The following is a 24597-nucleotide window of genomic DNA, read 5'->3' on the forward strand; positions in this document are numbered from 1 at the left end:
TGTTCGTGGAGTTGCTAACTGTAGTCAAACCCTGGATAACAAGGGTAGCCAATGGTAGGCCGTATGTATGGCAGCAGGATTCGGCCCCTTGCCACACCTCTGGGAAAAGTCAAAAATGGTTGTCTGAAAATTTCTACGACTTCACCAGTCCAAATGTTTGGCCTCCAAACTCCCCAGACCTTAACCCCATGGATTATTTTGTATGGGGCGCAGTTGAAAAAGACACCAATCGCACTTCCAGTAATACAAAAGCCCAGTTAATGGATAAAATTAAAACAGTTTTTGCGGCCCTTCCCAGGGAGACTGTAGCATCAGCTTGTTCGAGGTTCCGAAGCAGAATTGAAGCTGTGATCGATGCTAATGGTGGTTATTTTGAGTAAATCTTGTTGATAGTATTGTAATTAACTCTGCCTGTAATGTTTTTTTGTCAATTCATTAAATTTAATAGATACAAAGAAGATTTTCTTTTTCCTTACGAAACTGTCAAATTTATCCCGAACACCCTGTATATACTTAACTATATCTAAATATATATAACTAACTATATATGATTAACTAAATTTTCTAAATGTGTAATCCATAATGTGTTAAGTATTTAGGTTTATAGAGTGCCACCTAAAAGATTTAACACATTGAATACCTTCATAACAAACTCTTCATGATTGCTGCCACACTGTTCCAAGAAAATCATATGATACCATTCAATACTAAGAAAACTGTCTATCATGGTATTTGTGAAAGATAAGGCATAACAGTTTATACTAATATTGCAAACAATCAATGTGCAATTAGAAACACTGTAAAGAATGTTTCCATAGTGGTCTGGAGACATATGTATATAAAACACTGATGCTTTTTAATAGATGTACATACAATTCTATGTTTATCAAATATGATATGGTGTAATCACATTAAACAATTTAGTAATGCTTACTGTACAAGAAATATGTATTAATAATGCAACCTCCCACAACTCTATGCACAACAGGTGTCATACAGAACTGTTGGAAAACATCTCATCTACTCTGCTCAGTGATCTTTCAGTCAATCTAAAATACCTAGACAGTTACTGAACACTAAAACATGGACTATGGAAGGGATACCAACACAATTAATAGTGCTTCAGCCCCCCCCCCCCACATACACACAACATAGAAAGAATACTAAACAAGGTCAAATGCTAAAAAAAAAAAGGTAGTGAAAACACCATTTATGATATCTTCAACACATAAAAGTCAACATTAATCTTGTTCTCCTCTTTAAAAACTTACTTGAAGTATCAAAAAATTATGGCATTTAATAGTTTAATATAATAATTAATTAATTGATAATAATAATTTAATAAGTAAAATTAAAAGACTTTTCTTACAATCAGCAGCAGATGAGTTTAAGAAAACCAGTCTAAACTTAATGATTATGGATGTGCTAAACTTCCAGAGATTGGGAAATATTAACCTTAGGCCTCCTGCCCAACAGGTAAGGCTAGACTACAACATTTTTCATAGCACTTTAATAACATAATGTTATTAAAACTGTAGCAAACAGAGCTAAGACCATTCATTTAGGTTTTGTTATAATCTCCAGTGAAATCAAACACATCGACAACACTTTATTTTTTAAGCCAATGGTTTCCTCACCCCTACAAAATCAACAACACTGTATACTGTTCTCTCAAAACTTTTGTCCCCAACAATCAGGTTCATTAATCAATTTCCATCCCTTATATCCAGGGTACCTGAGAAAACATTTCATATGTTCTCAAAGATGTAATATTAAAACAATCCTTATGCCTTACCTATCCAATCTTTATCTATCCCTCAAAAGATTCTATCCATCACCCTCATATCTACAGTAATTCCTGCTCCTGCAAATTTAAGTATTTTTATCAAATGGAAGATCAGCCAATATTCAACTGGATGTACATAAAAAATAAGTCTAATATTAACACTACAACTCTGAAGTGGCAGATAATATTTTGACAGACTTGTTCTAGAATCCACCACAGTCTGATAATTCTCCGAATGTGAATAAATATGGCTGCCTACTTCACTAAAAAATTTAGGATACTACCATAATGAAACGATTAGCAGAACAATCAAGATCCTCTCACCACATCCACAGAGGGGTGCCATCTAGGACTGTAATCAATCCTGAATCACCTCTGTTTGCCTTCATACTATTAAAGCTATGTGCATGTACACATCTCATATTCTTATACCTGTGAAAATGTCCTGGTGAGAAGAAAAAATATTGGCTCCCTATATGTCTGTTTCTTCATGTTATCATGTTTCAACAGAAACATGATAACAAAATACATAATTCTTAGCACAGCTCAAAAAACTTCTAATCACCATTATGACACTTGTGATGGAATAGTATAAAATACAACTTTGAATAGATTCAGATTCTCAATAAAAATTAGTAATCAAGTGTTTGATTAGCTTTCAATAAAATGTGAAGTTATTTTAGATATGCAAAAAATTCAAAAGGATACTTGACAAATTCAACTGGATGTTCTTTGAGCAAATTTGTTGCATGTGTTTCCACGAATGATGATACCTCATAACTGCGATTACGACCTTTGGAAATAAAATAATTTTATATTTTAGAAAATATACTTTAAAATTGTAAATATTTAAGGAATTTCATTTTATAATAAATAATTATGAATATAATACCAGTACATGAGTTTCTACTTGGTATCAAATTATTGTTACAGTGATACTTGTATAATTATTATTAACACCAAATCAACATGGAGTCAAAAGACTCATTGGAGGAGGAACATACTGTTACACACCAACCCCATCAAAACTATGTTTTAAACTCATTCAATGTATCTGCATTCACTACAATGTCAGCCAATGCATTTCACTCTCCAAGCAAAGAACCTGCTCCTTTATGCTTTTGCTCACACACCCTGCTCATACAATTTCCATGGGTGGCCCCCTTATTCTAAACTCCCTTCTTCCATTCCGTGAAAAATTTTTTCCACATTAACCTGGTTACAATCCTTTACCAACTTAAATATCTCAATAATATCTTTTCTCTTCCATCTATTCACAAGGCTTTGCATGCTACATTCCCCATACCCTCAATCTGTACTGCACCCTTTTTAATATATATCCTCATTACCATGAAAACCAGAGGTCAAAATTTGTGCACAAATAATCCATATGAGGCATGATAAGGTCCTATATAATACAACCATATCTTTATTTCTGCATGTTAAGGTCCTCCATACCATTACCATATTGTGCAGTGTGATCGCTGAACTTTAGATCTTTGTCCACCACCACTCCAGTCTCTTGTCTCCTTAACTTCTTCCAAATTTTTCCCCAGCAAGTGTATACTTTGCATCCTATTGTTGCCACACCCAATTTCAGAAAGTATTGCCCATTCATACAATCTATTCAAGTTGTTTATATACGAGAAGTTTCCAAAAAGAAACACATTTTTTTTTCATAATAATGGATGATCTCTGAGTGAAAGAGAATGAGATAAAACACAGTGGGTAGATATGCCCATTCATACAATCTATTCAAGTTGTTTATATACGAGAAGTTTCCAAAAAGAAACACATTTTTTTTTCATAATAATGGATGATCTCTGAGTGAAAGAGAATGAGATAAAACACAGTAGGTAGATATGCCCATGAATAGTGTTCAAAAAGACTGCCATTGCAGTGTGGCACTGTCACCTCACAGCTAATTCCAATTGCAAGATGGTGGCTACCACTTGAGTGTGGTCCAAAACAGGTGTCTGTGAAGTTATTCATTTTTTGCAAGCAAAAGGGGCTTCACCAAGTGGCATTCACTGTGACTGGTTGCTGTGTGTGTGCCGAAAAAAGCCATGTCAAATAAGAAGGTATGTTTTTGTTACAATGAATTTAAAGTGGGCCATTGGGCGGGCAGGCCGGCCTTCATCGAGCAGGACAAAAAACAACATTTCACACATTAAGGGCATCATCCTTGAAGACCGGTGAGTGAAACTGCATGAAACGATAGTCAACTTGAGCAAGTCCACTGTTTACGAAATTGTTCATGATATCCTTGGCTTTCGAAAGGTGTGCTCCCGCTGGGTGCTCCAACTGTTGTCACAGGAACAAAAGGCAACATGCATGGGGATGTATCTGGAAAATCTGCTGTGATACAGTGAAAATCATGAGGATTTTCTTGCTCACCCATTCACAGGAGAGAAACGTGGGTTCATCACTTTACTCCAGATAACAAACAAGACTCCGTGACCTGGAAACATCCATAATCTTCAGTGTACAAAAAATTCAAAATTGTTCCCACTGTCCAAAAAGTCATGGCCAGTGTTCTGAGATTACCAAAGAATTCTGTTGGTTGACTTCTTGCTGAACTGAGGAACAATCAATGCAGAGCTTTACTGTGAAATGTTGGACAAACTGAAAGCCAACATTCAGCACAAATGACCAGGACTCCTGACAAGCGGAGTGATTTTGGTGCATGACAATGCTACTTCACATACTGCACACACCACTTGTGAGTGGATGTGTGCAGTATGTGAATCATTGGCACTGTAATCATTGGGAAACTCTGCCATATCTTCCCCTTCACTTAGTGCCTTCAGACTTCCATTTGTTCAGCCCCTTCAAGAAACACCTTTCCTGAAGGGATTCACTATGGATGAGGAAGTTCAATAGGTGGTGCGATGTTGGCTACTGGATGTGAGCATGGACTTCTTCAGTACTGGTATTGATAAACTGATCTCACATTGGGGCAAGTGCATCAATAAATCTGGAGACTTTGTGGAGTAGTGCATGTTCACTTATTTCTTGGTGAATAATTTCAACTTCCTATTATTAAACATTCTTGAGGGAAAAAAATGTGTACTTTACTTTTCAGAAACCCCTCATGTGTGTATTGATCCCATACACAAAAGGGCAAATGACCTATAAATACAGTGTTATCTCTAGGGTGCAGATGAGGAATCATAGGTTTGCCAACATTTTTTTTTTTTTTTTGAAGAGTTGCAGGTGTAGATGTTTGAAAGTGCTTCTTGTGGTAGGCTGTTCCAGAGGACAGAGGTAGATAGAATGTAACAGGAAGAAGAAAAACAAGTTTGGTGTGTTTGTTGCACAGTAACGGGTTGCCAGGCAGCTGCTGCTCTTGTATTAACAGGTGCAAATGGAAAGTGGAAAAATGATGGTTGCAGTTTAGTGGTGCAATGACCACTGAAGTATCTGTAGAGTAGACAGAGCTGAACACTGTGTTTAGGAAGTAGGGATTGAAGAGAAGATTCCCTACAATTCTATGAATTGAACTGCCCTCATCTTGGCAGCATTGAGTTTTTAGAGAAATTTTAGGTGCTCCACCTCAAACATGTGATCACTAATCTAAACATGGGCAGATTGCATGTTGTTAAGAGTTAGTTAGGTATAAAATAGCATCTTGAACGAAAGAAAATGCCTAGTTTTTTGGATGCTGAGGAAGCTATTGTTGAGATGTGTTTGTGCCAGGAGAAACTAGAGGTGAACGCTAGTCCAAGCAGAGAGAGATCTGATCTTGACTAGTGATTCGTGTATTACTCAGGATTAGAATATGTGAACTGAGACTTTTGTGAGAGAAGAGACAAGACTGTGTTTTGGTAGCACTGAATGCGACTAGATTGTCCTTGTTCCGTTGAAGGATAATGCATAAATCGGTGTTTAAGACACTAGTTTGTAGATGACCTTGATGCTTAGGATATCTGTGCACAGCATGGTTTGCCAAATGAATGGAGAATATCATCTACAAAGCCATGGATAGGATTAGTGGTGATTGAGAGTAGGTCATATATGGTGATAAGACAGAGCCTTCATCACCACCGTCCACATTTCCTGGCCAATACAACCGAATATCAATTCCTGTCAACCTCTGTCTCACATAATGCCTCAAAACCACTGCTACTTCTTTCATGCATACCTTATGTGTGGACATACTTTCTCTGCTATCCTCAGCAGAAGTCATAAAAAATCCATAAAAATATCCATAAAAAACATTGTACTCTTTTGTATTAATAAATTTAGTTTAATCCTTTATCTAAGTGTGTGCAAACAAAGTTTGCACCTGAAAGTATCTTCAGGACTGGGGTAAAGTGGTACAACACCAAGCGACTCCTTGCAAAGGTGGAGCAAGCAACCAACACTCCTATCTCAGGCACAAACTTTGTTTGCACACACTTGGATAAAGGATTAAACTAAATTTATTATAGTCTGACCAAGTGAAAAATAAACTTTCAACATCTTTCTCTAAATCCAGAGTAATTTAATAAAAAGGTGGCACACTGTTTGGCAGCTCCTACAGGAGGAGATGACCTTGCTAATGCTTCTGCCTTAGTATCTCCACTTGGGCCTGGCTCCCACTGAAGAGACCTCAATAAAGGTCGAAACTAGTCTGGGTAGTGGCCCTTTCCCTTAATGCATAACATTATACATATCTGCAAGGAGATTTGTTTTGCATTATGGGAGATACTGAGATAGGAGTGTTGGTAGCTTGCTCCACCTTTGCAAGGAGTCGCCCGGTGTTGTACCACTTTACTCCAGTCCTGAAGATACCTTCAGGCGCAAACTTTGTTTGCACACACTTGGATGAAGGATTAAACTAAATTTATTATAGTCTGACCAAGTGAAAAATAAACTTTCAACTCTTTTGTTTCTATTCCCAAACAGATATCATCTTCATGTGACTATGTTTCACTTATTCCAATAACTTTTGGGTGAATAAAGTCAGTCAGTGGAACAGTTTTATCTGCCATATTTCTGATGCTCCTGGCATTTGTAAATAAACAGAGCAGTTCACTTTTATGTCTATAACCAGTCTTACCCATGCTACCTGTTGGTTGTGATTTTCCCACCATATCTGCTCTTGCACAGTCATCTTTATCACTGCTATCTCCATTTATCACTATGTATCTCCTCCGTCTTAAATACCCCTGTCACATCCTGATCCATTTGAATCCTATGTTTATCATCCTCATATACACATTCAATACTTCTTCCAACATCCATTCTTCCTATGCTGTGTATTGCAGTCCACCCCAACTCTCACCATTTTCCTGTTCCTCTTGCATTTGAGTTCTCTCTTCATCTCCCACATTACTACCATTTCCATGAACCACTCCAGTCTCAGCTATTCCACACTCCTGATCTTTCACTTTATTACCTACTTTCTCAGATCTCTTGCTCGCATCACTCACTACACTTCCTTCTAGCAACAGTTTCCCTAGTTTACTCACTCCAAAGCCTTTCCAATGCAATCTGTCACTTTTGCACAAATCCATTCTTCCCTCACATACATTCCTTCTCTTCACACAGCTCTGCCAGCATACCATTAATAATTCTCACTGTCTGTCTCAACTCATCATTGTCATACCTCAGCAGCACACTAAAAAACTTTCCCATTATACTGGTACCTTTCACCCTACTCAATAATCTCCGATATCCATCTTTACATTCTGCTTATATTCTTGTGCAATAAGATTTTGCAAATTAACACGGTAACACAAGGAAAAGTGTGAATAATATACTTAATAGTCACATATTTCAACCTGAAAATTGCAGGTCATCATCAGTAGCATCAGGCAGTTGAATACAAAGTAGAACAAAAACAGTCGATGATTTCAAACAGTAAGAACCACATGATGTTATACATAGAACATTATCAATGAATAACTATGGAAACAGTATTATTATTATTTAAAAGAAAAAAAAAAAAAAGAGAAAGAAAAATGTTAATGATGTGTGGTTACAATAAGACTTTCTTATATCTTCAATAGTTACAGACAGTCATTCGAATTCAGGTTAAGATGGAGCATGCCTCTAATGCCTTATTGCTTTCTTTAAATAAATGTTCAAACCTATGGCAGAAACAAAGGAGTAAGCACATTTCAAATCATAGGATATTGTGGTCAGTATCAATTCCATGTTGTGCAAAGCCAGATTTCTCAGACTTCCTACTAAGAATGGAACACTAATGTTCTTACATTCTTTTCTCTACTGAACGTTCAGTTTGTTTAAAGTAAGAAAACAACAGTCACATAGAACTTGTTAGATGCCAGGAAGAGCAGGGGGGGTCATTTATCTTTAGAAAGTGAGTACTATGATGACAGTTTGCTGAAAGGAATGAATGTATCCACTACATTATACTTTTTAAGGATCCTAGAGATTGTTCGAAGATGCCAGAAATGTATGGGAAAGAAGCTCTTGATATTTTTTCTTTGTTGTTTGAGCTCCAACTTTAGGAATCAAAAATATTATTATTATTTACGGCATCTCCATGGAATCCTGAGACTCATCGCAAGAGACCCAAATCAACCATCATATACACAATTCCTATCATACCTCTCCTTGAATCCATTCACCATCAGGGAACTTGCAACCATTTCTGGCAATCCATTCCACTCACCTACTACTCTCCATGCAAAAGTTGTATGGTCCACTCTGAGAACACACTGAGATGCATATACCTTTTCAGAAAATGGGAATTATAAAAACTCTATTACATCGTGCTTACATTATACTCTAAATGGCAACAACTAGAGCAAGAACTCCGGACATCAAATGGTATATGTATCTCAATAGTTTCTCAGAGCAGACCATACAACATATTTTTGTTTCCTATAGTTTGAGTTCAAACAGCAATGAAACAATATTTAGAGTTCCTTTCCCATACATTTCTGGCATATCAGAACCAATCTCTAAATCCTTAAAAAGTATAATCTAGTGGCTACACTTGTTCCTTTCAACAAACTAACATCAAGATTCTCATCTTCTAAAGATAAGGTGCTACACTTGGTGATATTTGGTTCTGAAAGATAAGTTATTTTTGAAAGTATTTAGTGACAAATGATTCTTTTTGCATTAATATATTTATGAGTGCTTTTGATTAACTGTATGGGTCGTCTGCTGAATTTTGTGGATTTCATCATCATCATCATCAAATTCCTGACAGGTACCCTCAAGGAGTGTACAGGATATGATATTGCTACATGAAAAATTTACATCATTACTAACTTCCTATCTACAATTTTCCTCCAAATCAGTCTGTTACTTGTCAAGACTCCAACATTATCAGATCTTATATTTCTATCGTCTAAGGTACTTTGTACCATATCAATCCACCTATATCTTGGTGTTCCTCTGGGTCGTTTTCCTGCCAACCTGGCAGAGAACACTTGTTTTGTTAATCTTTCCTCGCCCATTCTATTTAAGTGACCAAACCACCTGAGATTAGCTCTGCTAACACATTCCTGGATGCTGACAAAGTCAAGTTCTTTGCTAATATCCTCGTTTTTTATATGATATTGCCATTGATGCGATCTGTTCATGCCTCTAATCTTTCTCAGGACTCTCATATCTGCAGTCTCTAGTCTTTGGTCAAGTGTTTTACTTCTGACCCAGCTATCAGATCCATAAGTTAAAACTGGTTTGAACACTGTCTTGTATACAGCTAATTTAGTGTTCCGACTAATTTCTCTCTTATTCCATATGAATTTATTCAATTGACTTCCTACCATACCAGCTTTGTTGATTCTATTGTTTATTTCCATATTTAATTAACCATCTTCACTAAAAATCGTGCCTAAGTAGCTGAAATGTTTTACTTGTTCCACAGGTTTTCCGTTCACAATACAGTTGACATTTTCAGTGATTCTGCCTATTTTCAGTGTCTTTGTCTTTTTATTGCTGACCTTCATTCCATATCTATTACAACAGTTATTCAATTTAGTCAGAGAATCTTGCAGACTTGTAGCGGATTTATTTAGAAGTATAACATCGTCCGCATAAAGCAAAGAGCTGACATTAACATCTCCAATTTTGATATCATGCTTAATACCACTTTCCTTCATAATGTGATCCATATAGATAATGAATAACAGAGGGGATAATGTACATCCTTGTCTCCCACCAGATTTAACATTAAACCATCTTCCTGTACTTCCTTCAATTCTAACTGCTGACTTACAACTCAAATAAAGACTAAGTTTTGCTTGATATAATGCCCCATTGACACCATATAACTGTAGAGAATTGAATAGCTTCTCTCTTGGCACCTTGTCATATGCCTTTCCCAGATCGGCAAAACTTAAATACAGATCTTTGTTATATTCCCGTGCTTTCTCAACTATTTGTCGTAAAGTGAACATCTGATCCTGACAGCCTCTATTTGGCCTGAATCCAGCTTGTTCTTTTCTTCCACAATTCTTCTCAACCATTTCTCAAATATACTTGCATAAATCTTGCCAGGAACACTTAGTAGGGAAATACCTTAATTCTCACATTCAGCTTTATTTCTCTTTTTATATATGGGTACTATGAGAGCTCTACTCCAATCATTGGGAATTTTCCCCTCTGTCCATGCCTTTTGAACTATGCAGTGCAGCCACTGTAAGACTTTTATACCACCATACACCAGCATTTCTGGTCAAATATCATCTACTCTCGCTGCCTTTCCACATTTCAAGCCTTTGTTGGCTTTTTTACTTCAAGTATGGATATGTATTCCTGGATGTTTTTTACCACTGTGCTATCACTGCTTGTTTCATTTAAAAAGTTTTCGAAGTAGTTACTCCATACTTCAAGGATATCTTTTTCTCCCTTTTCATGTCACTTTTATCATCTCTAACTCCTTTTGCAGCACTCTTTCCTCCATTTCTAAGCTTTTTCAACAACCTCCAGAATATTTTGCCACCTTCTTGTTATTTATTTTCTATGTTCTGATTTTGAAGGTTTTATTTTATTCAAATTGTGCGTTTTGGCACTGATATGCAAAACAATGGTGGGAAATTTTAATGTGTGTGGTTTTGTTCACTGTAGCATATTTGAAATGTATGCCTTCATAGAACAAGGGATTTATGGAAGGAGAATGAAACCAGAGAGCACGTTTGTCATGAGTATTTTATGAGTGACTTCCAGAAGTGTGAAGAGAGTAAAATGAATGAGAGCAATGAGTTGAAAGATGATATGTATAGTCACTTGTAACATCAACTGTTGAAGTTGATGTTACAAGTGACTGTACAAATGAAGTAGTGGAAAATGAAGAGAATCACGAGATGGTAATGGTAAAGATAGTACACTTACGTGGAGTTTTCCACAGAACAGAACATGAGATTGAGTGGGTGGAGAAACATCTGGTGGGTGGTATGATACAGAAGTGAAAGAAGAGGGAAATGCAAGAGGAGAAAAAGCAGGGTATGATAGAGCAAAAGTGTGAGAATAAGAATCAGATTTTGTGTGGTGATTCAATGATAAGAGGAGTGCTTGATGAGAGTGTTACAAGATCATGTTTTCCTTCTGCCAAGATTAAGATTCTCCACAGAACAGAACATGATTAGTGATGCAGAGAGTGAATGTGAAATAGATGCTTGTTTTGGCTTGTACAAGTGATTTAGCAGATGACAAGTGTGTTATGCAAGAAGATATGAAAAAGGTGCTAGTTCATGCAAAAAAAGAAGAGTGAGAAAATAAAAGTTGTGAGTCTGTTGCCATAGTATGACAGAGAGTCACTCTGAGTCAGTGTGTGCAGATTGTGCAGGAGGAATGGTGTGCAGTTTGTGAATAATGTGTGGAGTGAGTTTGATGGAAGGAAAGAAGGATTAATATAAGACTTGCAAATGGATGGATTTGGGGTCAGGAGTCTAAAGTGTTGCCCAATGAGAGTTAGTGCAAAGTCAGGGAATCTAGAATGCTTGGGGGGGGGGGGTGTAGGCAAGCATGGGTCCAGGAAACCTAGGTTAATAAGTGGGAGAGCAATCACACGATGCTAAATATAACACCCCAAGTTTTTAACATTAGTGGACTAAGCAACACAAGGTGTAAGGGTGGTTGTGGGATGAAGGTGTATTGAAGTTTATGTATATTAATGCCAGAAATATTCAAAATAAGGGAGAAGAGTTTTTTGCATTAGTTAGCTTCACCTGGCCAAAAGTTATAGGCATTAGTGAGACTTGGTTGCCTGAGAATGATATAGTCATATATCACTAGTTTTGGCTGATTATTTTATGGAGCATTTAGAAGGTCGGATTTCTAACCATTTTGCCTCAATCTCACATTTGGATACATTTTGGGGATTACATCTTTGCAATCTGGTCTCAACTCTGAAACAGAGTTGAGACCAGATTAACAACAATCTTTCCTTTTTGGATACTTTAATACATCATAACTCTGCTGATAATATTGAATTTTCTTTTTACAAGCCGATATATCTATGCATCTTAACACCATCATCCTCACAAAAGATAAGTATTATTAAAAGCCTTGTATACTGAGCATGCACAATTTGTTCTTCTGAGTCTCTTCTATCAGAAGAATTTAAAAAAAAAAATTAACCTTTCTCTATTACTTAATGGATACAGCGATACAGAAAATGTTTGATACTTTTCATCCCTCTTCCAGATTACAATCTGATGTTAAAAGGATCAGCATACCTTATCTTAAACGAACATCTGAACAAGTAGCAAGTACCCTTCGCAGATATAATTTGCACACCACCTTCAAACCAGCATGGAAGTTGGTATCTTTCTTACTACTTATTAAAGATACAATATTACCTTTATCCTAGCCAAGTGTTTATTAAAGAACCTGTTCTTGTCATCTTTGCTACTTTGGACAGACTGACTGTTCTGCTGCTATTACAATTGAAGACCATCAAGATTATATAAGACTTCTGGATTCTGAAGATTCAGGCCTTGCATCTCATGTCATCGACACTAGACACAGAGTTCACTGGAACCATACCAAGATGCTATACTACAGCAAGTTTAAATTTGGCTGTCCATTTTTTGAATTGTGTGACCTTTGAACCCTATGCCACCATCCTAATCTTAATCAGACAGACTGTATGCCTATTTCTGACTTTTGGAAAGTGATTGCTGTTAATTGTTTATAATTTTTTTATATTTTTAAATTAATTAATTATACATCTATTCCCATGTCTCTGAACTATAATAGTGTTTCCACCTACTGGACAACTGCAACCCAAACATGTGATATTATACATATGCTGTATGACCTGTTCTTGCATTCAGAATTGTAAATTTTGTTATCAGTTTTCTGTTTATCCTTGAAAAAAAGTCATGATATATTGAGTGAAATACATAGGAGTAATAAATTACATTTAGCTTTCTCTTAAATGTATGAAGCTATTATTCAAAAAATTGTGTGTTATCATGTTAATTTGTAACAGATTTCATGTCACGACTGATTTCAAATAATAACAAAAAACAGTAAAGCTTATTATTAGTTAATGGAGCTATCCTGTTTCTCTAACCAGAGGCTAAGTCAAACAACTAATATAAAATATTTAATTTATATCATAAGAGTGTTTAAAAAGACATATCTGGCATTATATTTTTAGAAGATAGGAGCGAAAAAATATTTGGAACCAAAACTTGATTAAGCCAAGAACACACACTAAGAGAAAGTGCTGAAAACGAAGCATAAATAAAACCTCTAAACCAGGAAAATGAAGAATCAAGTGGATTGTAGACTTCGAAAAATGAAAATATGATAACTAAAAAATTTTGAAAATAAAATCTTAGGAACAAAAATTAGTGAAGTATACACAAGACCAGAAACATTGACAATTTGGCTGGCCATTTTGTGAGAATTGTCATCAGATGATAAACAGTGCAAAACTGACTATGAGTTAGTTAGCATAGTTTAAGACTGTGTTAAGAGGTGCTAAGTTGGTTTGAGAGTAATGGGGAGTTGGGGTGGTTCAAGATTAATGATGGGTAATTTATTTTGTTTAATTGTTTTTCCCTTTCAGTCATTTTCCGACTGAAAGAGAAAAGGGTAATGCCCTCAAAGTAGGTGACTTTGTAAGCATTGCCCACAAAGTATTCCTGGTGAGATTTTTACAGGGTAGTTTACCATTGCTTTCCCTAATCCCCCAATTTTATCCAGGCTCAGGATAGGCATATGGTGGCTGGGATGTATTTATGACTGTAATCCATGTTCATGGGCTAGTTTGCCTTTTCTGGGAGATGAAAAACCCGAGTTTCCAAGTGAAAAAACTCCCCACCTCCATATGAGACTGGCTAACTCACCTTTAGTTGAAAGAGACCACATAAATGTTCCTCACATCACTGATGGGAATCGGAACCCAGGTCTTTCCGACCAAAGGGCTTCGTCTATATTGATTGAGCTCCAGAGGCTCCAGATTAATTTAGATGTAGCTTTATTTAGTATTTATCACAATTATCGCTGGAGATTTGGAGCAATGTAATTTGGATTCATTATCTTGGAAATCAAAGATGATAAATTTTTCTCAGTTTCAAAGGTGTGTTTAGATTGTATTGTGCAATGATATTTCAGTAGTAGGATATTTGCTAATATTACTGGTGCATTTTTGTGTGCATTTCCTTTTAGTGCTGGAATTTAAGTGTTTTGTTATGGGGATATTGAAATCTCGATAACATTCCAATAAATGAGACTTTAAAGAGCAAATAGTCAATCTAATGTAAGCAGGTATTATACTTGATTAGCAGTTAAACTTATAAACAATGTTGTGCCAAACTAAAACATTGGTTTGTGATATTGTGCTTTTATGGTTTAGTAAATCTCATGTGACTGGAATATAAAAGTGGGTGAAAAAGAAGAACGAGGATTCACTGGAAAATTCACTGAGGAATGAAACAGGAGAAAGGATGTTGGAGTTTTGTGTTGAGAACAGTTGCTTTATTGCAGACACTTACTTCCAACCACATAAAAAGAAGATTGTACACATGGACTGAGATGCTGAGATGGCAGACACGCACCTCATTTACGGGTTAGCTGATGGTAATGCACAAGCCGCTGTACGAATGTATTGTGAAAGGTACCCAAACAGACGTGTACCACATCACCAAAAGTTTGTGCATTTACATCAGAATTTGTGTGACTGTGGATCATTCAGGGATCACAGGCATGATAGTGGGCAGCCACAACTGACGCGAAATCCCGCCATGGAAGAGGAGGTGTTGCAAGCGATGGACAATAATCCAGAGACAAGCACACGTGCCGTGCCTCTGCTATAGGAGTATCTCGATCCAGCGTATTGCACGTTTTGCACTCTGAGTCCTTACATCCATTTCATCTGCAACGGGTCCAGTTACTGATGGCCGAAGATTATCCTCAACGTGTGGAATTCGTGCAGTGATTTCTGCAGAAAAGTGCCTTAGACCCGGATTTTCCAACTTTTGTTTTGTTCACGGATGAAGCTTCATTTACCCCCAAAGGGGTCTTCAATCATCACAATGCTCATGTGTGGGCCCATGAGATCCCACACGCTGTGTGATCACATGCTGCACAACAACGCTTCATCATTAATGTATGGGCAGGTATCTTCGCTGACTGTTTAGTCGGCCCATACCTGGTACCACCCCGACTGGACTCCCAGAAGTATATCGGACCTTTCTGGAAGAAGTTCTGCCAGATTTACTGAACAATGTTCCAATGACTGTGCATCAGCAGATGTGGTTCCAACATGACAGGGCTCCAGCCCATTTTGGCATTTCTGTGCATCAGTATTTGGATGGGTCCCTTGGGGTTCGGTGGATTGGGCATGGTAGACCCGTTGCATGGCCCCATGCTCACCTGATTTATCGAGCATTGATTTCTTTCTGTGGGGGACCCTTAAAGCCATGGTGTACGAAATGCCTGTTGCCTCTGACATGGACCTTGTGGCAAGAATCGCAATCTTCACTGCTAATATCCGGGAAATTCCAGGTATTTTTGAAAATGTACGGCAATCAATGTATCGTCGGTGTCAGGCATGCATCATTGCTAATGGTAATAACTGTGAGCACCTTATGTGAAACCATATTATGTATCCAACTACTATTGAACTGTTCAGTTATGCCTAATAAAGTTTTTTAAACTACTTACTGCCTTGTGTTATTTCTGTATCTTTGTGTGCCTGTTAGTACCTTCTGGCATTTCCGGTCATGCTTTCCTAAGAGTGAATATGGTTGATTTTGATCCCCTCAAAGTTTGTACATGGAATTTTGAACCACCCTGTATACTAGCCTAAGTTTGGAAAACATCAGTATTCATCCCAGTTCTTAAAAAAAATTAAATCCCAGAGACTGTGAAAATTATAGAACTATCACTTTAATTTCATATGCAAATAAAGTTATGCTGAAAGTGATCCAACAAAGGTTGGAGCTATATGTGAATAGAGAAATACCACAAGAACAGGCAGGCTTTAGAAAAGGTAGAGCAACTAGACACCAAATAGCAAACATGAGATGGATTATGGGATAGAACAAGAGTCTGTTTTATTGATTATAAGAAAGCTTTTGATTGTGTGGATCACAACAGATCATGGATTGTAATGAGATCAATGGGAATACCTAAATATCTAATTCTCTTGATAGGAGAGCTGTATGACAACCAAAAACTTCAGTAAAAACAGTCTTTGGAGAAATAGACAGTGTTCGAATGGGAAAAGGGGTGTGGCAAGTTTGTATACTGTCACCCTACCTTTTTAACATTTATAGTGAATATATCATGAGAATGGCTGATTTAGACAAAGATTCCACTGGAATTAAGATTGGTGGCAAAAAATTAAATAATTTAAAATATGCAGATGATACAATCCTCATAGCAGAAACTAAGGAAGATCTCTAGCAGTTAATTCTATCGGTTAAGATGGAAAGTAACAAGGCCAGGCTTAATTCAAACATCAGCAAAACAAAAGTGATGGCTTCTGGCAATTTAAACGAATTTATAATAGAGAGAGATAAAATGGAAATCATTGAAAGCTATGATTTACTGAGGTCCAGAATCAGAAATAATGGCTGATTTGGACAAAGGGATAGTCATGGGGAAAAAAAAAACAATGTTAATCCTCACAAAAATTATGAAATATAGAGGTGTGTGAGTAAGGCCATGAAAGTTAGAATTGTCAAAGCAATAACATTTCCATTAGTGATGTATGATGTGAAAGTTGAATTATCAAGAAGAAAGCGACAGAAAGCTAATTGATTCATTTAAATTATGGGTATGGAGGAGACAATTAAGAATCTCATGGATTGCAAGAATGACCAATAAGAAGGTTTTAGAGATAAGATAATAAAGACAGAATACTTCTTGGAGGCAATGATCGGTAAACAGAAGTTGATGTACTTTGGTCATATCATGTGAACTGATGAATCATTGGAAAAGGCAGTTAGGTTGGAGCAGATTGAGGGAATGAGAAGATGAGGAAGACCACAAAAGAGTTGGATGGACAACACAAAAGAACTTACCAACTTGAACTTACATTTACTTAAAGAAAGGACAAGAGGCAAGTGGTATGGAGAGCCTTCATTCACAGGATCACCAAGAGTTGAAAACGACTAGATGGCACATAACAATAACAAATCTCTGGAGAAAGTTTTTTAGTTTGGGTATATATAATTAATAACAAATCTCATAGTCTTTTGCTTGTAATGAGACAATTCTGTACTTAGATATCTCTTAGATGGCTTTATAAATATTATAGACATATGAGAATTTGACAATTGTGTAGAATTTGGGTAAATTGCTTTGGGAAAAAAAAGTATAGAATTAGGGCTACAGGAATCTATTAATTGTTGAGAGCATTAGCGCGAATTAACTATGACTTTCAGATATGCAATTTTTTTCTTGGTTTAAGAATTGAAGAATAGTATATGTAAGAATTAATGAATTGCATTAAAATTAGTGATAGGAGGAGAAATGTAAGTAATTTCCAGTGTTGATAGGTTTATGGTATACCTTGGTAAAACTTCAGTCATTGGCTAAAGGTGTTTAAAGAAAAAAGTGGTTTTTGTACAGCATTCCTATTACCAATACACAGGATATCACTAACATATCAACAGTAAAAAGAAATACCTACAGTATTTCTTAAATATCTTAAATGGTCTTAAAGACACAGGGATTATGTTTGTACACAAATATAAGGAGTATTCAAAACTAAAGAGCTGAGTTTGTTGCATTTATTGAGTTAGTATGCCCAAAGATAATTGGAATAAATGAAACTTGGTTGTCTGAGGAGGATGTGATGTCAGGAATAGAAATGGAAGGAGATAGTGTATGGGAACAAGAAGAGTAAGTTTGTTGAATTTCTGAGAGATAAATATCTTAAGCAGCATGTGTTTAAAGCCTCTAGTTGCTTCAATCACATGCTGCTTAAGATATTTTTCGATTTGGTGATAACTTCACAATATGTAGTTGTTAATGAGGTGTTAACACTGCTGCCCGTTGGTGAGAATGATCAAGAGGTACATGCTTGGAAAGTGGAGAAACACGAAAAGGTTACTGGCTAAAATGGATATATGTGGAAGTATATATTGAGGGGGCGCTAGTGGGCCAAGTACTGCGGACGTGTTTTGAAGAGCTCCTGATTCAGATAAGTTTTTACTAGGAATAATTAAGTATATATGCGTAATTGTTTGAGTAAGAGCAGCTGTAAACGTTGTACGCTACTGGTATTATTAGTGTGGGTTTTTTTTTCTTGTCTAAACTAAATTACGAAATCGTTATTATTAGACGTATAACCGGCAGAGAGAAAAAAAAATGGCGGCGGCATTGTCATTCCATGATTTGAATGTAGATTTCAGTCGTTTCGTTAAGTGTGAGGTCTGTTATATGTATTCCTTCGATTACATAAATGATTTGTGGATGTTTAGTGCAGATGGAAGAAGGGTGTGTGCGAAGTGTGACCTGAACGAAGAACTAATAAATGCGAATATGAAATTGATGACAGAAAGTGCTAGTACCGATTGTATCGCGATTGCACGTTTGAAAGAAAAGGATAGTGAGCAAGAGAAGCGAAAAAATGTTAAAAAATCAGGAAAAAAGAAAAAGAGCGATTTGACAAGCGTAACGGATGTTAAAAGGGACAAAAGTGAGGTGGAAAGAAACGAAATTGAGAGAACGAATGAAAGTAGAACTTGCGTAATGCAGAAATCACAAGTAAAAAAAATCAAAAGAATAAATGATGGCGAAAGTTCGACGCATGTTGGACCAAAAGTACTGAAACAAAGAAAGATGAATGACAGTAAAAGTGAGAAGAATGATAGCGAAAGTTGGACGCATGTTAGTCCGAAAGTACAGAAACAAAGAAAGATAAATGAGAGTGAAAGTGAGAAGAATGATAGTGAAAGTTGGACGTATGTTGGACCGAAAGTACGGAAACAAAGAAGGATGAATGAGAGGGAATGTGATAAGAGGGGGTCAAGAGTTAGAAAGTTCGAAAGATTTAATGATAGAGAGAATGTGTCGCGAGGTTCGGAAAGTGAATTAGATTGGATGAGGCAAGAAATGAAATGGATGCGGAATGAAATTAAGAGAATTCAGGTCAAAACTATTACAATAAATCATGATGGCATGAAAGAGTTAACGAAATATAAGGGAGGAGCGTTGTATGGCGACTCCATTATTAAAGGTGTGCTAGAGGATAAAATGCACAAGGTATGTTTTCCAGGCGGTAAAATAAGTAGAGTGATTGAGGCATTGGATATGAGGCGGGAGCGAGCAAAAGAGTTAATTGTATTAATTGGTACAAATGATTTGAGAGAGAACAAAGAGCATGTCAAAATGAATGTCAAGAGACTGCTTGGAAAGATAAAAGAGAATAGTGTGACAGGAAGGGTGGTCAGTGTGTTGCCTAGGTATGATTGTGGTGAAATGAGGCGGAGAGCAAGGATTATGAATGGTATTCTGGCTGAAATGTGTGAGGAGACGGGAGTACAGTTTGTTAATGTGTGGAATGAGTTTGAGGGACGAAGTGAGCTGTATGGGAGCGATGGACTGCATTTGAGTGGTTATGGTGTGAGTCGCTTGGAGAGACTGCTGCTGGAAGGTAGAGAAGTGAATAGAGAAAATGAATCAGATCGAGAGGGGAGTGATGTGGAAGAGCAGGAGAGTAAGACAGGAGAGATTGAAGAAGTGGAAATCAATGGAGAGGTGAGTGGTATGAGTATAGAAAATGAGAGAATGGGTGTGCAAGAGGAGCAGGGAAACGGGGAGGCCCAGGGTGGACAGGGATACACAGCGTGAGAAAGGTGGATGCTCCAAGAGGAGGTGAGAGCATGTGTAGGCAGGAAAGTAATGGGATGACCAGGGATCAAGAGGAAACAGATGTTGTTGCAAAGGGTTCTAAAATGAAGAAGCAGAAAGTGAAATGGCCCCAGTCCAGCATGGAGAGAGCACATCGAGTGAATGGTATCAGTGGAACTAGCTGTAGATCCAGAAATGAGTTGTTGTGTTTGTATACCAATGCTAGAAGCATAAGAAACAAGGCGGATGAAATGGTTGCACTAATTGTGTCTGTGTACCCAGAGATTGTTGGAATAAGTGAGACATGGTTAGATGAGGACGACATCCTGACAGGAATAGAGATGGAAAGGTATGATGTGTTTCGTGAGGATAGAAGGGAGGAGGGGGAGTGCTATTGATGATAGAGAAAGAGTTATGTCCATACAAGGTAGAGATGCAAGAGGGAAATAGGGCCAGTGGTTTTGAGGCAGTATGGTGTGAGATAGAGGTGAATAGAATCAAATACTTGGTGGGATGTTGTTATAGACCTGGTAATGTGGATGGTGGTGATAGTGAAATGTATAGTCAAATAAGCCAAGCAAATAAGAAAAGGGTGATCATTATGGGTGATTTTAATTATGGCAATATAGACTGGAATGAAGAGATAGCGACTGGAAGTAAAGAAAATGAGTTTCTTGAGTTTTTGAGGGATAACTACCTCAGACAGTATGTAACAGAGGGCACACGAGGATTAAGGGTCTTGGATTTGGTCATCTCATCGGAGGATGTAATTATCAATGAGGTGTCAAATCATCCACCAATTGGTGAAAGTGACCATGAGGTGATTACCTGGGTGGTTGCCAGCAGTGCAAGGACCCCTGTGAAAAAAGGGTATATGTGGAACTACAAGGGGGGTGATTATGAAGAGCTCAGGAGACAGCTTGCAGATATAGCATGGAATGAGGAGTTAGCTGGAAAAGAGATCAATGCAGCTTGGGGGATTTTCAAAAACTATTTAGTAGATGCAATGTCTAAATGTATACCATGGGTGAGAAGGTTAAATAAGGTAGGTGTGAGATGGATGAATAAAGAGATTAAGCATGCAATACAGAAAAAAAAGGCATTGTGGAGACAGCATAAGAGAAGTGGAAGTAACCAATTTCATGAGGTCTACAAAGACCAGGCAAGGAGGGTGACTTGGTTGGTGAGAGTAGCTAAAGAGAGGTATGAACAGCAGTTAGCTAATGAAGCCAAAAAGAATAATCCTAGGGAGTTCTTTCGATATGTAGCCAGCAAAAGAAAGAATGATTATGGAAGGATGACATTGATTGGAGGAAATGGTATAAAGACAGCTGTTGCAGAATGTGTTGTGGAGATACTTAATGAGCAATTCATAAAGATCTTTCAATCTTGTGAATGTGACTTCATGGAGAGATTAAGAGCAGTTGATGATGGGGAGGAGAGACTGACTGTAAGTGAGCAAGAGGTGTTTGGGGAGTTGAGTAAACTAGATGTAAATAAGGCTGTGGGATTTGATAATATATCACCACGTATTCTGAAGGAGTGTGCTAGAGAGTTGACACCTGCCTTGACATATTTTTTTAATACGAGTCTTCACTTGGTCAAGTTCCTAAAGAGTGGAAGGAGGGCAAGATTGTGCCACTTCATAAAGGAGGTGATTGAACTCAAGCATCAAACTATAGGCCTATCTGTATGTCAGGTGTTGTGGTTAAGTTGTTGGAGAAGCTTGTGAGAACTAGGATCCAGAGTTGGGTTGACAACAATGGTATAATTTTTGATGGACAGCATGGATTTGCTAAAGGGAGGTCATGTTTTAGTAATCTACTTACTTATTACAATAAAGTGACTGCTTCCTTGGACAGAGGAGAAGGATACACAATAATATACTTGGATTTCGCAAAAGCTTTTGATAGAGTACCTCATGATAAGTTGACAGTCAAACTAGAGCAGATGGGGTTGGATATTAGATTAGTGCATTGGATTGGAGACTGGCTATCTGATAGGTATCAACAAGTTGTGTATGGGGGGTGCAATATCCAGGAAAAGGAAAGTCACTAGTGGAGTGCCTCAGGGGTCTGTTTTAGGGCCATTACTATTTAACTTGTATATTAATGATATTGGTGAAGATTTGGATGGAGATATTCAGTTGTTTGCAGATGATGCAAAGTTGGGACGAACCATAAAGAGTAGTGAAGATGTTGTGGCCTTGCAAGAAGACTTGAATAAATTGACTGATTGGGCAAGCAAATGGGGATGTGAGTTCAATGTTGCAAAATGTAAGGTTTTAAAATTTGGAAAACAAAGATGGGATGCAGAATTTATGCTTGGTGAGAATATATTGTTGGAAGTAGAGGAAATAAGAGATCTGGGGGTGATAGTGGATAAGGATCTAAAATTTAGGGGACACATCGCCAAAATTGTGAAGACAACACAAAGACTTCTGGGAATGATGCGGAGGACACTGACATGTAGAAGTAGGGAGATACTTGTTCCAATGTATAAGGCTTTGATTAGGCCACACTTGGACTATTGTGCCCAGATTTGGTCACCGGGTTTTCAGAAGGATGAAGAGATGTTGGAAAGGGTCCAAAGGCGAATGACTAAGGTAGTTTCTGACCTCTGGAATGTTGAGTATGAGGAAAGATTGAAAAGATGTAAATTGCAAAGTCTCGTGGAGAGAAGGAAGAGGGGAGATATGATAGAGACCTACAAGTTGGTAAGGGGTTGTTATAGGATCAATGGTGGAGAAGTTCTACAGAGAATAGTGGGAGATCAGGGGAGAACCAGAGGTCATCCCTGGAAACTGTATAAGGAGAGTGTGAGTAAGGCAGTGAGAGGCAGGTTTTTTTCGTGCAGAGTTGTGAGTGATTGGAATGCCCTGCCTGAGAGCGTTGTGTCTGCAAGTAGTTTGAATGTGTTTAAGACACGGTATGATGAGATGTGTGTGTAAGATAAAAGGACCTCCTAGATGAGTCTTTGACTCCATGAGGTCTTGTTTTAATAATAATAATAATAATAATAAAGCAGGTGATTATGGGAAGCTCTGTAGTCAGCTAGCATCAGTATGTTGAGTAGATGAGCTGAGCAGTTGTTGACAGTGCATGGAAATTCACAAGGTACTATCTTACACAAAGCTTAATGAGTAAATAGAGTAGGAGTGAAATGGATGAACAGTGAAATCAAGCATGCACTGTTGGAAAATAAAATGTCTGGAGGAGGTAGAAAACAATTGGTGATTGGATCCACGAAGAGTATAACGTGTAAGCTACAAAGGTGACGAGCATGAAGAAAGAAAGAAAAGGTGCAGTATGAGAGGAGATTGGCTGGTAAGACCAAGGTAACTCAAGGGAATTTTTCTGCTATATGGAAAGCAGGAGAAAGAAGAATTATGGCAGACTGACACTGGTGGATAGTCATGCAGCAGAATAACAGTTGCAAAGGATATGGTGGAATTATTGAATGAGCACTTTCTAATTGTATATCATACTGATATAAATGATGTGGGTTAGATTTTAATAAGACTATGGGAGTGGATGACATGACACACATGACACACAGTTAGCTATACCCTTGACCTGATTATTTAATGCAATTCTTGCAGTGGGTAGAGTTCCTAATGAGTGGAAAGAAGGCAAAATAGTACCACTCTCCACAAGCATGGTTCAAGGACAGCAGTTTTCAATTATAGACCAGTCTGTATAACTGCAGTTGTTGGAGAGATTGGTTAGGAATAGAATACAGGATTGGGCTAATAGACATAGCATTGTTTATGATGGTCAGCAGAGTTTTGTAAAGGGTAGATCTTGTTTTAGGAATTTACTTTTATTATTATTATTCAGGCCTCCATGGAATCAAAACACTCATCGTGGAAGGCTCTACTGAATACGGTACAGATCCATCTTCTGCTTTGTCTTTATTGTGCTCTTATACGTTCATAGCTAGATTATGGGTCTCAAGTCTACAGTTATACAAAGTAGAATAAACTGCAATATTTGGATCCCATCCATTGTTAGGGTATACAGATAGCTACTGGTATTTTTTGCACATTGCCCATTCAAATTGCTTATGTTCGAGGGGAGGACCCCCCTAAGAAACACAAAGTCTATCATACCACTACTTAAACTCATTGACAGTTCTCGCTCTAACCACTCCATCAGGCAATGCATTCCATTGTTCAACCACCCTCCATGCAAAGAAACCACCCCGCACCCTCTTGCTCACAGTTTCCTTTCTTAACTTCCAGGGATGACCTCTTGTCATCACTCCTTCCCACTGTTCAACCAAGTGAAAGAACTCCCCAGTGTCAACCCTGTAACCACCTCTCAACAGTTTAAAAGTCTCAATCATATCACCTCTCCTTCTTCTATCAACCAAACTCTGCAGTCCACATTCTCTCACCCGATCCTCATAACTATCATTTTACAGTCCTGAAACAATCTTTGTTATCTGCCTTTGTACCCTTTCCACAGTTAATTTATTCCCATCAAATCCTGGGGACCACATTTGAGAACAATAGTCCAAATATGGTCTGATTAGGACTTTATACAATGGAATGACAACTCTTATCTCTGCAGGTCAGCATC

At 37.5% G+C, this 24597-nt stretch overlaps 1 protein-coding gene across 3 annotated transcripts in view; it reads right to left on the reverse strand.

Moving 5' to 3' along the window:
• LOC150101407 (1-phosphatidylinositol 4,5-bisphosphate phosphodiesterase classes I and II-like) overlaps positions 1-24597 on the reverse strand; it is a 965056-nt gene that overhangs the window by 349593 nt on the left and 590866 nt on the right. For all 3 annotated transcript variants that reach the window (XM_090400893.1, XM_090400892.1, XM_090400891.1), the window contains one exon: positions 2495-2579. In XM_090400893.1, the coding sequence (XP_090257019.1) occupies positions 2495-2579 (85 nt within the window). The remainder of the gene's footprint in view (positions 1-2494; positions 2580-24597) is intronic.

Source organism: Typopeltis vanoorti, chromosome 11, assembly GCF_054136105.1.
Source record: "Typopeltis vanoorti isolate ZY-2024b chromosome 11, IOZ_Tvanoo_1.0, whole genome shotgun sequence".
NCBI classification, from domain to species: Eukaryota; Metazoa; Arthropoda; class Arachnida; order Uropygi; family Thelyphonidae; genus Typopeltis; species Typopeltis vanoorti.